General features: G+C 47.4%; 1 protein-coding gene across 5 annotated transcripts in view; it reads left to right on the top strand.

Annotated features, from left to right (window-relative positions):
* The window catches only part of GRM8 (glutamate metabotropic receptor 8), a 132,782-nt gene extending 127,337 nt beyond the window's left edge, over positions 1–5,445 (top strand). For 2 of the 5 annotated variants that reach the window (XM_032954329.2, XM_032954331.2), the window contains 2 exons: positions 97–346; positions 3,623–5,445. In XM_032954329.2, coding sequence (XP_032810220.1) covers positions 97–346; positions 3,623–3,675 — 303 coding nt within the window. In that variant the 3' untranslated portion in view covers positions 3,676–5,445. Of the gene's footprint in view, positions 1–96; positions 347–3,127; positions 3,208–3,310 lie in introns of those variants that run through there. The other 3 variants (XM_032954332.2, XM_032954334.2, XM_032954333.2) reach the window with 3 other exon arrangements.
* Positions 5,446–12,918: the final 7,473 nt, after the last annotated feature.

Genomic DNA, 12,918 nt, shown 5'->3' with positions numbered 1-12,918 from the left:
TCCCCCGGGGTTCCATCGCGCGACTGGCACCGCCAGTCCGAGGAGGCCGCTGCTCAGTGCGCGTTTGATGCCCGTTGTCTTTGCCGTGGGGGGCAGGTGTACATCCAGACGACGACGCTCACCGTCTCCATGAGCCTGAGTGCCTCGGTGGCTCTGGGAATGCTCTACATGCCCAAGGTGCACATCATCCTCTTCCACCCGGAGCAGAACGTGCAGAAACGCAAGCGCTCCTTCAAGGCCGTGGTGACGGCCGCCACCATGTCCAACAAGCTGACGGGCGGGAAGACCAACGACCGCCCCAACGGAGAGGCCAAGACGGAGCTCTGCGAAAGCCTCGAGAACAGCTGTGAGTGCCGCCCGCACAAAACACCGTCGCCTCCCCCCCCTGTGACTCGCGCCTGACCCACGCACGCCACGGTGGCTCTGCCCAACGGCAAAGTTGCACTGGCTCCGAGAGTTGGAATGAACTTGCGCTGTGCGCCGGCAAACGCGGGCTGCTCCTGTGGGAACACATTCACTGCGTGCCACAGCAGGGTATTATGGGTAAAAGTAAATTAAAAACTAAAATTATAAGCTATTTTTCTATTTTACCGGGTAAGGACCACTGAGCTCCACAGCTCTTTATTAGAAGCGAACTCGCCGCAAGTGATAGCTCAACGGAGCGGCTTTTCGCTTGGAAATGTATTGCGGCCAAATACTTTAAATGCGTGTTGAATCTAAATGTGGAGGGAAAACCCGGATAAAACTCCACGTGGCCACGGGGAGAATGAAAACGCAAAATCGAAATATACAGGCTATCGTCAGCGTCGGGATCGAACCCACGACCTCCTGTATACCAGGCGAGGTAGTTAACATCTCGCCACCTTGCCGCCCCGTGGTGACAAGGTGTTATCTAACCTGGAGCCCCATTCTGTCTCCACATTCATAAAGGTAATCTTTAACAGATAATCTGTAGTCCGTCAACTGAACGACTTTCCAACGGTGTGCACAGTGCATCACGCACTGAGCTCCGAACCTGAGTTCAAACCCCGGAAATGACTTCACGTCAGCAGGCCCCTACGACCGACATGGCATGGGAAATCCTCCATCCAGCAGTGGATTGACGAAGTGCTACGCATTGTTATATTTAATTATTGTTATCTAAATCTGTAGGAGGTGGGGGGGAGAAGAAATAATTTAAAGGAATTTTGCGTGACAGACAACGGGCTCCAGTGGAAAATAATGTTGGCTTTATATATATTAGGGTTTGCAAATTATGAAAATAACTTTACGCAAAACTTTACACGGTGCCGGTTCATGCGCGTAGCTTATGAGCCAGTTCTGCGTGTACTGACAGACGTGGTGCCCACTCTCCCACCGTCTGTGTAGATAAGAGATTTGTTTTTTTCTCCGCGTCGAACATTTGTGAGGGCCCACTCACCGCACGCACCCACATAGACCTCAAATATCGCACGCGAGATCGTCCGTCTAAAAACTTGGAGATGGGAATTAATGGCCGTGAGCCAAGTTACTCGTCGCCTGACTGATGAGAGCGTCATCACGCAGACGCAGCCAGAAAGGAGGACTCGCCACCCACACGCAGCCCTCGACGGACTTCAAATTGAATGAATGAATGAGCCGTTGCATGCATTCGCGCATGAATCATTTATCCATTAACTAAAGTGAAAGTGGTATCCCACTAAAACAAGCGCGGGGAAATGGTCGTCTCCTTTTTACAACCTGGGGCCACTTCGTAGGTATTCCATAAGTCAAACGCTCACTCGTGGAGTGTGCCAAGAATTCCCACTAGCAGAACCCTCCTGAAAAATAATCTTGAGACTCCGTCAGGGCTTTCCCCGGATAAGGCATTTATTATTTATGCGATGGGGGACGAATATTGCTAAAAGCCGGACAGGACATTTCGCTGTTCCATTACAGCATCTTGAAGATGCTGCTAGTATTAAGATGCGATTTCAATTATTGTACAATTATTATTATTAACCGCAGTTGACTTCCTACAAAGATGACGGGTTGTGTCACCCTGTGGCCAGGATTTTAACTCGTAACCTGTGATAGCGATACACACGCACTTCCCACCCAGCTTAGACACGAACTCAGTGCTGGTGCCAGCCCATGGGAGTCTCTAAGCAGAGATGAGTTGTGGGTGGTCTGTCACGTGACTACAGACATTATATTCTGGATAAGAATCAGGATTAATTCATGTAAGTTGTCTGAAATAATTAGAGGTAACGGGCCAATTAAACCGATTTCTTATTGTTAATTTAGAACAATTACGTTTAGTTTATATTCTTACAAGCGCCTAAGTTTAAGCCAATATGTTTTTGCGCGTTGCTATTTGGTTAATGAGTGGCCCGGTTGATCCCCTTGGGGTCCTAAACGGTGGCTCGTTGTGCTCGCACACAGCCCTGCCAAGCAACTGATACGCAATGGCAGCCTCTCCGCAAACGAGGAGCCGACTTTTGCTCAGTCGCGGCGCGCTGGGTCAGGCTGTCGTGAGCAATCCGGCTCCAGATTGTATGGAAGCTCTCTGCCGGGCTGCGGACAACCTTTGGAGACAAAGCCTCGTTGTTCCGTGGGGTGGGGAGGGGGAATCCACGCACACACGCCAAGAGAAAAAAACCGGCGATGCTGATCGAGCCGGCATTGTGCTCGCAACGTCCAGGAAAGTAGGCCAGCGATGATTTGTGCATCTGCTGCCACCTCACGCTAAATGGCCTCCTCCGAGTTGAAATACAGGGAGTTCGAAAAGCAACGTTAACGACTGTCGCCGTGTTTACGACCGGCGCCTAATTTTGGGAAGAGTCTCCGTGGTTGTCACCTATTTATGAGAGAGAGCGTGTGCGTTGCTATGTCTAAGTGGTTTGTTTATACAGCTCAAGCTTACAATTAGTATTCTTTGGGTCTTTCGGTAAAGCCACGTAGATATAATTTTTTTTATATCTACGTGGCTTTACCGAAAGACCCAAAGAATATGAATTCCTGCAGTCACGAAAGCTTTAAGTCAAGACTTACAATTAGTGTTAGCTACCCCATGTGTAATGTGCGCGCGTGTGTGTGTGTGTGCGTGCGTGCGTGTTTTTATTCGTTTGTGCTTTGCATTCTGTACACTTTCTTTTTAACGCGATAGGAAAGCGAGCTGACCAAAAAAAAATATAACGGCCAGTTGAATTGCACTTCTACTCCTCGTGCTACGTTTAGAAAGTAACGTGTGCCTCATTACGCCTTTGGCGAAACAAAACGCGGAACATTCCAGATTGTCAATTTTGTGTTCAAAGTTAATATCTGAATCGAGCCCGCTTTGTATTTACAGGACGGAAGCTTTGTGCTAACAGGAGAAGTCAATCTGGTGTTAATTCAAACCTACGATGATAACACGTGTCTAACACACACACACACACACAAAATTGACATTAACGCATTCCTTTTAAAATGAAACAAGCATCACGGACTAAACGTAAAAAAAAACCTGGAACAATTTGGAGAGAAAACATAATGCAGGAAACAAACCCGGCAATGACATTTATCTCTAAATTACTTCCTATAGTCCCTTTTATAGCAGATCTCTCTTTTCGTTTTTTTGTTTGCCCTGCCCCCTACGTCCCTGCCTCCCCTCGGAATGCAGCAGCTTCTTGCACAAAAACAACATACATCAGCTACAGCAACCATCTCATGTAAAAGGCTCCCGGGACCGCTGGCACCGCTACCCTCCCCACCACCACCACCACCACCACGCCGGGCAGGGTATTACGGGAAAAGCTGCCGTATCAGCAGACTGCTAAATCGGGATGCCGCGCGAGAGTCTGGGCTCGCAGATGAGACTATCCAGCAATCACGGCGTGGCGAGGAGAGCATTCAAGACCGCCGCGCTGGTGCACGGAACGCGAGGAGACGCCGGGAAGCTGGGACAGAGGGAGGGGTGGAGGTGGCGGAGGTGCCCTTAGCAGGAAGAGTTTGCTGGTGGTGGTGGTGGTGGTGGCGAAGAAGAGGGCATTGGATGAACGGGACGGGTGTGGGCAGGGATGGGAGGTGGTGCATGATGGCCGTGAATCGTCTCTCTAATTAGAGGGCTTCGGTGGTGCGGAGGCGTGGGGTTGCCCCTTTCTTTCGGAGAGGCATTTTTTGTAAGTGTCGCAGCACAGCACAAAGCAGCGACAGCGCTTACCAGCGCCGCCGGCACGGAGCGTCTCGCTCGCCGACGGCGGCGCGGGCGGATTTGTAAAATAAAAAAGTGGGGGAGGTGGGGGGGGGGGGGGCTGTGTGGGGGATGAAATGAGATTTCCAAAGGAGATTTTGGAAAAGCGAAATAAATAAAGGAGTGATGAAATAACAGCAACCACAACGACATCATAAAAATTAAGGAATCGCACGAAAGCATCGCTTTGGTTAATCCACGCGCGCGCTCGTGTGTGTGTGTGTGTTTGTGTGCGCGATGGATACAAACGCAGCACCGGCAAATGTCGAAACGGAATCAAGAGGCTGCTCTTAAATGTTTGCATTGCCTTCTCTTATATCTCTTGTTCTCCCCCCCCCCTACTCTCTCTTTCTCTCGTTTTGCTCATTGTGTTGATGTCAAGTCGTTCCATTTATCAGCCTAACATTGGGGGGGGGGGGAGGGGATCAATTGTTGTGGTTCCCTGAAATTAAGAAGGGGGCAGTGCAGGAGAGGGGGGGGGGGGGTTAAAAAAATAATTAAAAATAAGAAAAAATGCATAACATCTGCCCTATCTGTGAATGTTGCAACAAAGTCCAGTCTGGTGTGTTCTAATGGGCTAAATGACTCGGTATATCTCTCGTGTTCTGTAACTTGGAGAATGAATTTCGGAAAAGATATACTAGAAGGACGCATGCAATTTTTTTTTTTATACAGACATAAAGTTTATTTCTAATAAAATGGAGTTTTATCAAAATCTGCAAATAAAAAAAATGGTTTGGATTGTGCTTGTGGGGAAATGTCTGTGGAATGCGACCCTAAATTTCACCAATTGTAATCTTAATGCACTGTGATCTCGGGCGAATTGAAAGGAAAGGGGCTTTTTTTTGTCCTCCAGCTTTTAGGTCCACAATGCATCACGAGAAGCGATCGCGTCATTACTGATTTCCGCCACAATGGCAGCGACCCGTCACTTCACAATAAGTGTAGTTTAAAGGAAGCCCGTAACAGAACGCAAGGTATTTCATTTGCACAATAACCCTAATAGCAAATCATACAAAAAAAACAGGTCAATGACAGAGCTATAACCTAGCAGCGTTTCAATGTGTACAGCTAATGCACGATTCCTGCGCCCGCATGTCCATTTTCAATGCCTGAAGAGTGGAACAAAATAAACCCGGAGGGCCTCAGAGATTGCATCTTCCACCTCGTTTTACCCCGCCTGACACTGTGTGCACAACCAGGCAGCTGTGGACTGTAAAGTTTTTTTTTAATAAATACAAAGGAGATCGACAGAGTCTTGTAAAACGCTAGCATTTTTTTGGGCGCTTTGCTCAGAACTGTGGCAGTGAAGCGTCTGCCAACGCGTCGAGGTTTACAAATCCGGGCCTTGCATCATGCTTGGGGGGGTGGGGGGTGATTCCGAGGTCGATCGTCGCTGCTAACAACGTGATGCACTGCTCTCTAAAGCCACGACAGGTGCACGTCTCCTTTGGCGCGTGTCCCCCCCCCCCACACCAATCTTTAACTGATTTCACAACTTAATTGTTTGCAAACCCGCCTTTGAAATGATCGGCACCAACCTGGATGGGCTTTGGAGTCGGGGCTCGCCAACCAAGAGGAAGATGTAAGTCGAGATGGTGGTGGAACCATCTGTAAGTGAAGACCTTGGAGATCGGCTGTCAACCGTGCCAACAGTTGTGGTGTCTGACAGGAGGAAGGAAGCAAAGTTTACGTGTGGCATCAATGCGAGTGGTTCTCTGACAAACTCGCTACCTGCCTTCGATGTGCTATTGGATTGTACCATGTGTCGTTAAGCACGATGAGCAGTGTTTCACGACACGCGCTAGGAGGGCATTTTAGGGAATTCATTCCGGACAGAAGCTATCCCCCGGGATGCGAAGCGGAATGCATGACAAACGGCATGCGTCACCTCCCAGACACACATCGAGGGATCTATGCAGCACAGGCATGCGTACCTATGCAGTCGTTACCTCTCCATCCTGGATTGTGGACGAGTTCCACTGGGAGGTCACAGGTAAATGACCCTTATGCAAGGCAGTCGTACACTTGTGACCGTGACATTGAGATCAAATGAGACCCACTCACTGTTAACAAGAATTTGCTTGGAGCAGTTGCCAACAATACTGTGTCAGCTTTCCATTTCTCGCAAGTTCATCTCTGCCTTTTCAGCACACGTGACATGTTATCGATGCCTGCAAGCACTCCGTTTTAAACTTTAATATCATTCAGCTGAACATGTTTTGAGTTTCCAGCAGTTTAAACAAAAACCTGCGGGAAACGATGCAGTGTGTGTCATCGCTGTGAACTGAAACATCCTTCAATTGATAAAAAAGCCCACACACAAATACAGGATCTGGAGTTGTATACCGTTTCAGGGCAGCAAGGGTTGAGCCTGGATATCACTTGGATGAGTTACCACAGTACAGCGAAGTTTACTCTAGGCTGCTGCAGGCTACATAGTGGGCAGCAAAGCAACCTCCTCTGTTGTACTGTACATTCTATGCAGCCGCATCTATATCCCCAAACGTCACCAACTCGTATTACGCAGAGTGCCGAATTGTCAAATAATCCCTACGCCATGAGTAGGCCCTCATCCAGCAGTGGATTGACAAAAGGGCTGCGAATGTACATGACCACACTGGCCAGGCCAATTGCATCCAGGCTGAAAAAAGGGGGAATTTATAATCGTTCGGCGTTCATAGTTTCCCCCTGCCTGCACGAGAGCCATACAGATTGCTATCGCTGTGAGATGAAATGTCCCTTCAACTGAAATAATAGCTCACACGCAAAGACAGCGTCCACGGTTGCTGCGCGGGCTATTGAGAACGCGTGCCCAAACTAGAAGGTGAATCTGTAAGGACACGTTTTGTGAAGTGAGACGTTATCGAGGTCAAACATTTTACCTTGTCGCGCGAAGAGAGCTAATGTGTCAGCACGGCACTCCGAATTCGCAGCTTTTGCATTGCAAATGAGGGCAAGGACTTGCACACATCATATTAATGTCAACACAGCATCAGGAAGAATAAGAAAAAAAGGCAAATTTGATTGTAGTCTTAGTGTCTCTGTTAAAATGCTTCTACGCTGTTCAAAAGGGTGATTTATTTGACACCTCATTTGGGCCGGGATAGAGTGTTTTGTGTTTTTTTTTCTTCCAAAAACGGCACGTGCTGTTTTTAATAACATCGGCTGCCGCTTCTGAGAAATGTCTCCCCGCACGCAGAAAGCCGATAGTTATTGTGGGGTCGGGGGGGGAGGGTGTTTCGGAAGCACAATAGCAGTTCTCGAGCCTGCAAACTTTCGTCAGCTGGCGTTGACAGCGAGACGCCCCGTGGAATTAGGGAAGTCGTCGAAAAATCTCAGTCGGGGGGCATCGTGATACTTCCTCGACAAAAATTAAAAAAAATAACGGGGTTCCTTCCTGCCGCACTACGTGAACCATTTGAATGTTACAGTTTGTCGCCCGCTTTTGTTTGGGGGTGGGGGATTAAAAAAACGGCGAAGGAATTCCGCAAAAGCTGCGCCCGGCGTACGCCCCTCACAAGGCACCACGCGACCATTCGTGTTCACGCCGGGTCACGAGGAGCTGCGTGCGCTCTTGCGTGCTGCATCGCTTACCGAGCCCACGCGAGCGACCAGTGGGAAGTAGCGAGGTCGACAAGGGCCCTGGGTTAAGCGATGAATTGTGACCCCCCCCCCACCTCCCCCCACCCAGTGCCGGATTAAGCTAGTGCAGGGCCTGTAGTACATGTTGTAAAGGGGCCCAAATTGTAATATTAAAAACGCAATTTTTTTTTACTAGCATAGTAAAGTAATTGTATTTTTGCATTTACTATACAGCCAGATAGTACGACAAATCGCTAACCTTAAACACGCACTCGTTCGTACAAGTTGAAAGCAGTATAGTGCTATAGTAATAGAGCAAGTGCAGAATCTACTGAAACGGCATTGATGGCTTGAAAGCGTTGAGTGCGGGGCCCTTGAAAGTGCGGGGCCCGTAGCGTCATGTGTCGCTACTTGTGCTACGAGGATAACCCGGCACTGTCCCCCACTCCCGTTCAACATTCAACATCACGACCCCGTTCTTTGCCCTTCGGCCCGCGTGCTCGCTGTGCACTTCTTGTCCCTGCATTCTTCGAAGGCACCGGTGGAACCGGGAGGCGCATCAGAACGTCGACAGAACATCGTCTCCTTCCTAAAGCGGAGAGTTACAGGCGAGCCACAGCAGTGTGGCCGTAGGCCATGAAACCCAAACGATGGGCCGTGTAGTGGACCGATGTTAGTCTGCGCTCCTTCAACGGAGCAAACAGAGAAAGAAAAATAACTTCACGAAGTCTCTCCTGAAGCCGTCTCGTCCTGGTCGAGCAGACATCGGGATTTCGGTCCCTGATAATATTTCCATTGCCAAGAATGAATCGGAACTACCGGCACGCTCGATAGCCCGTCGAACCGCGTGCAAGCTGTGGTTCACAAAACGTTTTGTGAATGAAAGAGACGAGGAATTTGAACACCATGGGTGACCGAGCTTTTAACCGTGTAGCCCCCAGGCTATGGAACGGTCTTCCACGAGATATCAGAATCTTTGAGTCTGTGGACATTTAAAAAATGCGCCGTAAAACCTATTTATACGTTTCTGTTTATTAAACGTTTAGTTAATTTCGTAAATGATTCTTAAAATGTGTTTATAATATCATTTGTATGCTGAGTGTCTGCTGCTGCTTTGTCATGTACAGTGCTTTGAGATCCTTGATGAGAAGCGCTCTATAAATGTATTTATGATTGTGGGTATATTGTTGATGTGCTTGATGATCCGTTTATAGACACCTCATTGCTTTATGGCCCTCTTCACAATAGGTGACTGAATATTTGAAAGATTTACACAGACGAGTGTTAAGATATGTAATAAGGGAATTGAGATTTGTGGCAGACGTGGAGGGTTTTAAATAAAATGTGGTTATTTTTTCTGTTTAATTTCTACAAATATCATGAGTAGGGTGTCTATAAGTGGATCACTGTGTATTTCTCTTGCTGGGAAGTACTGCACAGACGTCGAATTCGTTTTTTTTCCCAACAGCGTGGATTCCCTCCAAAATGTAAATGTTCCGTTTAGCTGGCATCCTTTCATGAATATTATTGAGTTGGCCTATAACGTCCCCTCATCCGTTTTGTGTTTGTTTTTGCCTCGGCCGTTTTCCTGGAGTGTTTGCATCTATAAAGAGGGCCTGTTCCATTTTCTCGCCGCTTCAACAACATGTTTCTCGCGTCACCTTGAAGAACAGTGAGAAGCCTGTCGTGTAGTAAGTAACAACAACAACAAATCCCAGTCCCACCTTTACAACCTTGAACCACATTTTATTCGTCTCTTTCAATTGCGGCTCCATCTCTCAGCTGATACGACCACCTTTGCGTCTCTGCACGCGGCCCACTCGGAGTCCGGTACGGTGACATCCCACGTGATCGCTGCAGTCCCTGGTATGAACCAATTTACTGACAGCAGCCACCCAGATTTTGCTCCAAGGACACGTGTCTAAAGGAGAGGGAGCCCAAATTGGCGCACGCTGTAATATGTTTAAAAAAAGTTTTATATATTGTGCCGAGAAGCATCGCCATTTTACGGTTGAATACATTTCATTAGTTTATTTGATTAATTAAAGCCCACACAAAGAGTGCTGCGTAGAAATTTTGTTTGGGAATATTGGGGGGGGGGGGGGGGGGGTTGTTTAGCAGTGTTTGTCAGGCTCTGCAGGCTCATTAACGATAGACTCTTAACAATTTTCTGGAAATTGTTGTTTTCGTATATTGAAACATTATTTAATTCGGGCCAGAGCACAGCACACTACGAATCCGGCAACACGAGTGCAACTGTCGTCCGGAGCTAACATCAGTGGTTCGTGACATCTCAACCGGTCCTGGGACCCCCCCCCCCCATGATTGACATTGCGTGTGGAGGCCTTAATTCAGCAGTGAATGGACAAAAGGGTCATGATCTATCCACTGCTGGTTGAAGGCCTCGCCAAGCCTTCGCTGTTTCTGTCGTGGTTTCGCGATGCAACAATCTATCGACGCAGCACACGAGTTGCTTCCTCCACCATCTCTGTGGTGGATCCTCCTCCCCTTGGCGTATTAATATTTCACTTGAATTCTAAAAGTAAAAACATTTCCATCCAAAATAAATCGACGTACTTTTAGCCTACATGTTAAAAATGATCGACATTAACCAAATATTCTACATTACTTTTATCACTTATAATGCCCCATCATTATTTAACCTTTTTCATTATAAAAATAAGTATATATTAGCTATATGTACAGTATTTAGAAATGTAAAGGATTTACAATTATTTTCGGAAAGGAAGGAGAATATGGGAGGGACATTTTACCAGATGAAAATTAACATTTTTAGGCCATGGCACTTTACAGGATGGAAATCCATTACAACCTCACATCGTACTGTAGAGGGCTAAAGCGACGTAATATGCATTGCTCATCATCAATTTGATAATATTTGCTTGGCACAAGTGACGCGCCCGTATTATACCTGATCACTTTCCAGTCCATTTCATTATTTATTCAGCAGCGCGCCTCCCATGCCCGTGACCCGAGTGCTGCTGGGCCATGGGGCCGCGTGGCTGTTTGCGATCGTTACGCGGCCACGGGAGACTTTGCTCCGGCGCTCACCGCCGCCGCCGCCACCGCATAAATCGGTGCGCACTTACGTACAGTGGGGGGGGCTGAGTCAGGGGTTTAATTGCTGCCGGAGCTTCGTGGGGCTGAGCTCCTGAAAATATTTCCGCTCCACCCCCCCCTCTCCATCCCTCACCCACCCCACTGCTGTTGGAGGTGAGGAGATGGGCAGAGTCCAGATGATTGGAGGTTGTTTGGTGGAGGGGGCTCCCCGTTAAAGTATCCCGTGATAAATTTTGCCCCGTGGAGACGGGTGACCCATTATAGGCCCTATAAGTAGAAATTCATTTTGCGCGTTCCTCAAATGTTCATGAATCCGAGTCCCCCTTCTTGAGCTTCTTGAGGTCCCTAAGCCTTTGCTAGGTGATTTATGCTTCACGCCACCGATTAGCGCGATTGGCTATGTACGGTGCAAAAGAAGTTCTACATATATACACCACCGCCGCATTATGCACGTTGGAAGCAAATGTAAGGAAAACCTTATTCATATTCTTAGCTCTTTCGGTAAAGTCACGTTGAAGGGAAACAATAAAATAATAAAATATATATAAAACAATTAAAAATTCTCACGACGTGTCAACCATTACACAAACGGTCATCATCAGGTGTGAAAAACCAACGGCAAGAAACATTTGAAACAAGTGGCGGTCCGCATTTATTTATTTATTTTTAAACGGTGCATTTATTTATTAGCTTATTTAGAAGGACGAGTCCATCTATGTTCTGAAAAGAGGAGGGGGGAGACGAAAAATTAATGTATGCTGTCTGAAAGCCACCGTAAGCGTGAACAATCAATTAAGACCTGAAATGGTTTATCAAATCCTTCCAATGATTGCTAAGCCAGAATCCATCTTCTCGGTTGAAATTGTCTCTGTGCTTGTATATGTGGATAGCCTCATGAACGAATCTCTCAAAAGAGCTAAGAATATGAATTACTGCAATCACGAAAGCTTTAAATCAAAATGAAAACCTAATTGTGAAGGTTGTTGCTTTCCATATGAGCCAGAAATGAGACTCAAGACTCGAGGCAATGGCTCCTCCACCAGGCCGACTGTTTCGACTGAACCACACTGCGGCCAGACCACCACATTTCTCTCTCTCTCTGCTTCTTCCCTCGCCAATGTTCGACTTTGGTATTCTCTTCCATTGTCATTTTTCCTTCCAAGAGTTCTCTAACAACCTTGCTCAATTGAAGAACCATGAATTCGTATCTATTACACCGTCAAAGGTGCCGTTTGTTTGCTGGTCACTTGATATCTTTGGGCCTTTGAGCCTGTGCCTCTGCTTCCGTGATAACGACGATTCAAATGCGATTTATGTTTTAAAAAAAATTCAGAAATGCTGATTCTCTGGACATACTGATGAAATGTCACTGACCACAATGCATTGCACTGTGCGTGCATTTGTGTTTGTGCAAACTGGGGAGTGGTAGTGTAGCAGTTAGTGCGCTGTGCTACGAACCCGGCGACCCGAGTTCGATTCCCGCTTACGGCCAGCACCAGTGACGATTATCTCAACCGGTTATTGGCCTCCCCTAGGTCGACTCAGCCTCAAATGAGTACCTGGTGCGATGTGTAAACATCGTCAATAGGGAGACAAAGGCGGCCGGGCATGTTGATGGCCACCCACCCCCTTGTGTGCCGTGCCGGCCTTCATAGGTGCTTGCTAATAGCACTTGCCCTAACAGCCTATTAAAGGCTACACGGGGTTCTTTGTCTTTTGTGTGCACAGTGGTAGCGCAGCCTTCCAGTTAACAGCTGTGAAATGTGTTTTAATCGCATTAGCAGAGCATTGCACTGACCGTAGAATGGTATTTATAAGCGAAACATTCGCGGCAATGTGAGGTCACTGGAAGCCCCATTTACGGGGCCGTCAATGAGCAATGTGCTTTTTTTTGGCTCAAAATTTCCTAACGAAATTTGCTGCAGATGTGCTCCAGTTTAATTCCAACAGCGTCGAGTAATTAAGATCTTACGTTCAAATGTTCAGATGTCGTTTGGTGAACTCCTGGATTTTCTGTGCTAAATGCTAATTACGTAGTCATTTATACATCTTCATTATGT

This window comes from Petromyzon marinus, chromosome 14 (genome assembly GCF_048934315.1).
Source record: "Petromyzon marinus isolate PM22_M1 ecotype Great Lakes invasive population chromosome 14, UKy_Petmar_22M1.pri1.0, whole genome shotgun sequence".
NCBI classification, from domain to species: domain Eukaryota; kingdom Metazoa; phylum Chordata; class Hyperoartia; order Petromyzontiformes; family Petromyzontidae; genus Petromyzon; species Petromyzon marinus.
Note: the sequence above shows the minus strand (reverse complement) of the source record. Positions and strands in the feature narration are given on the sequence as shown.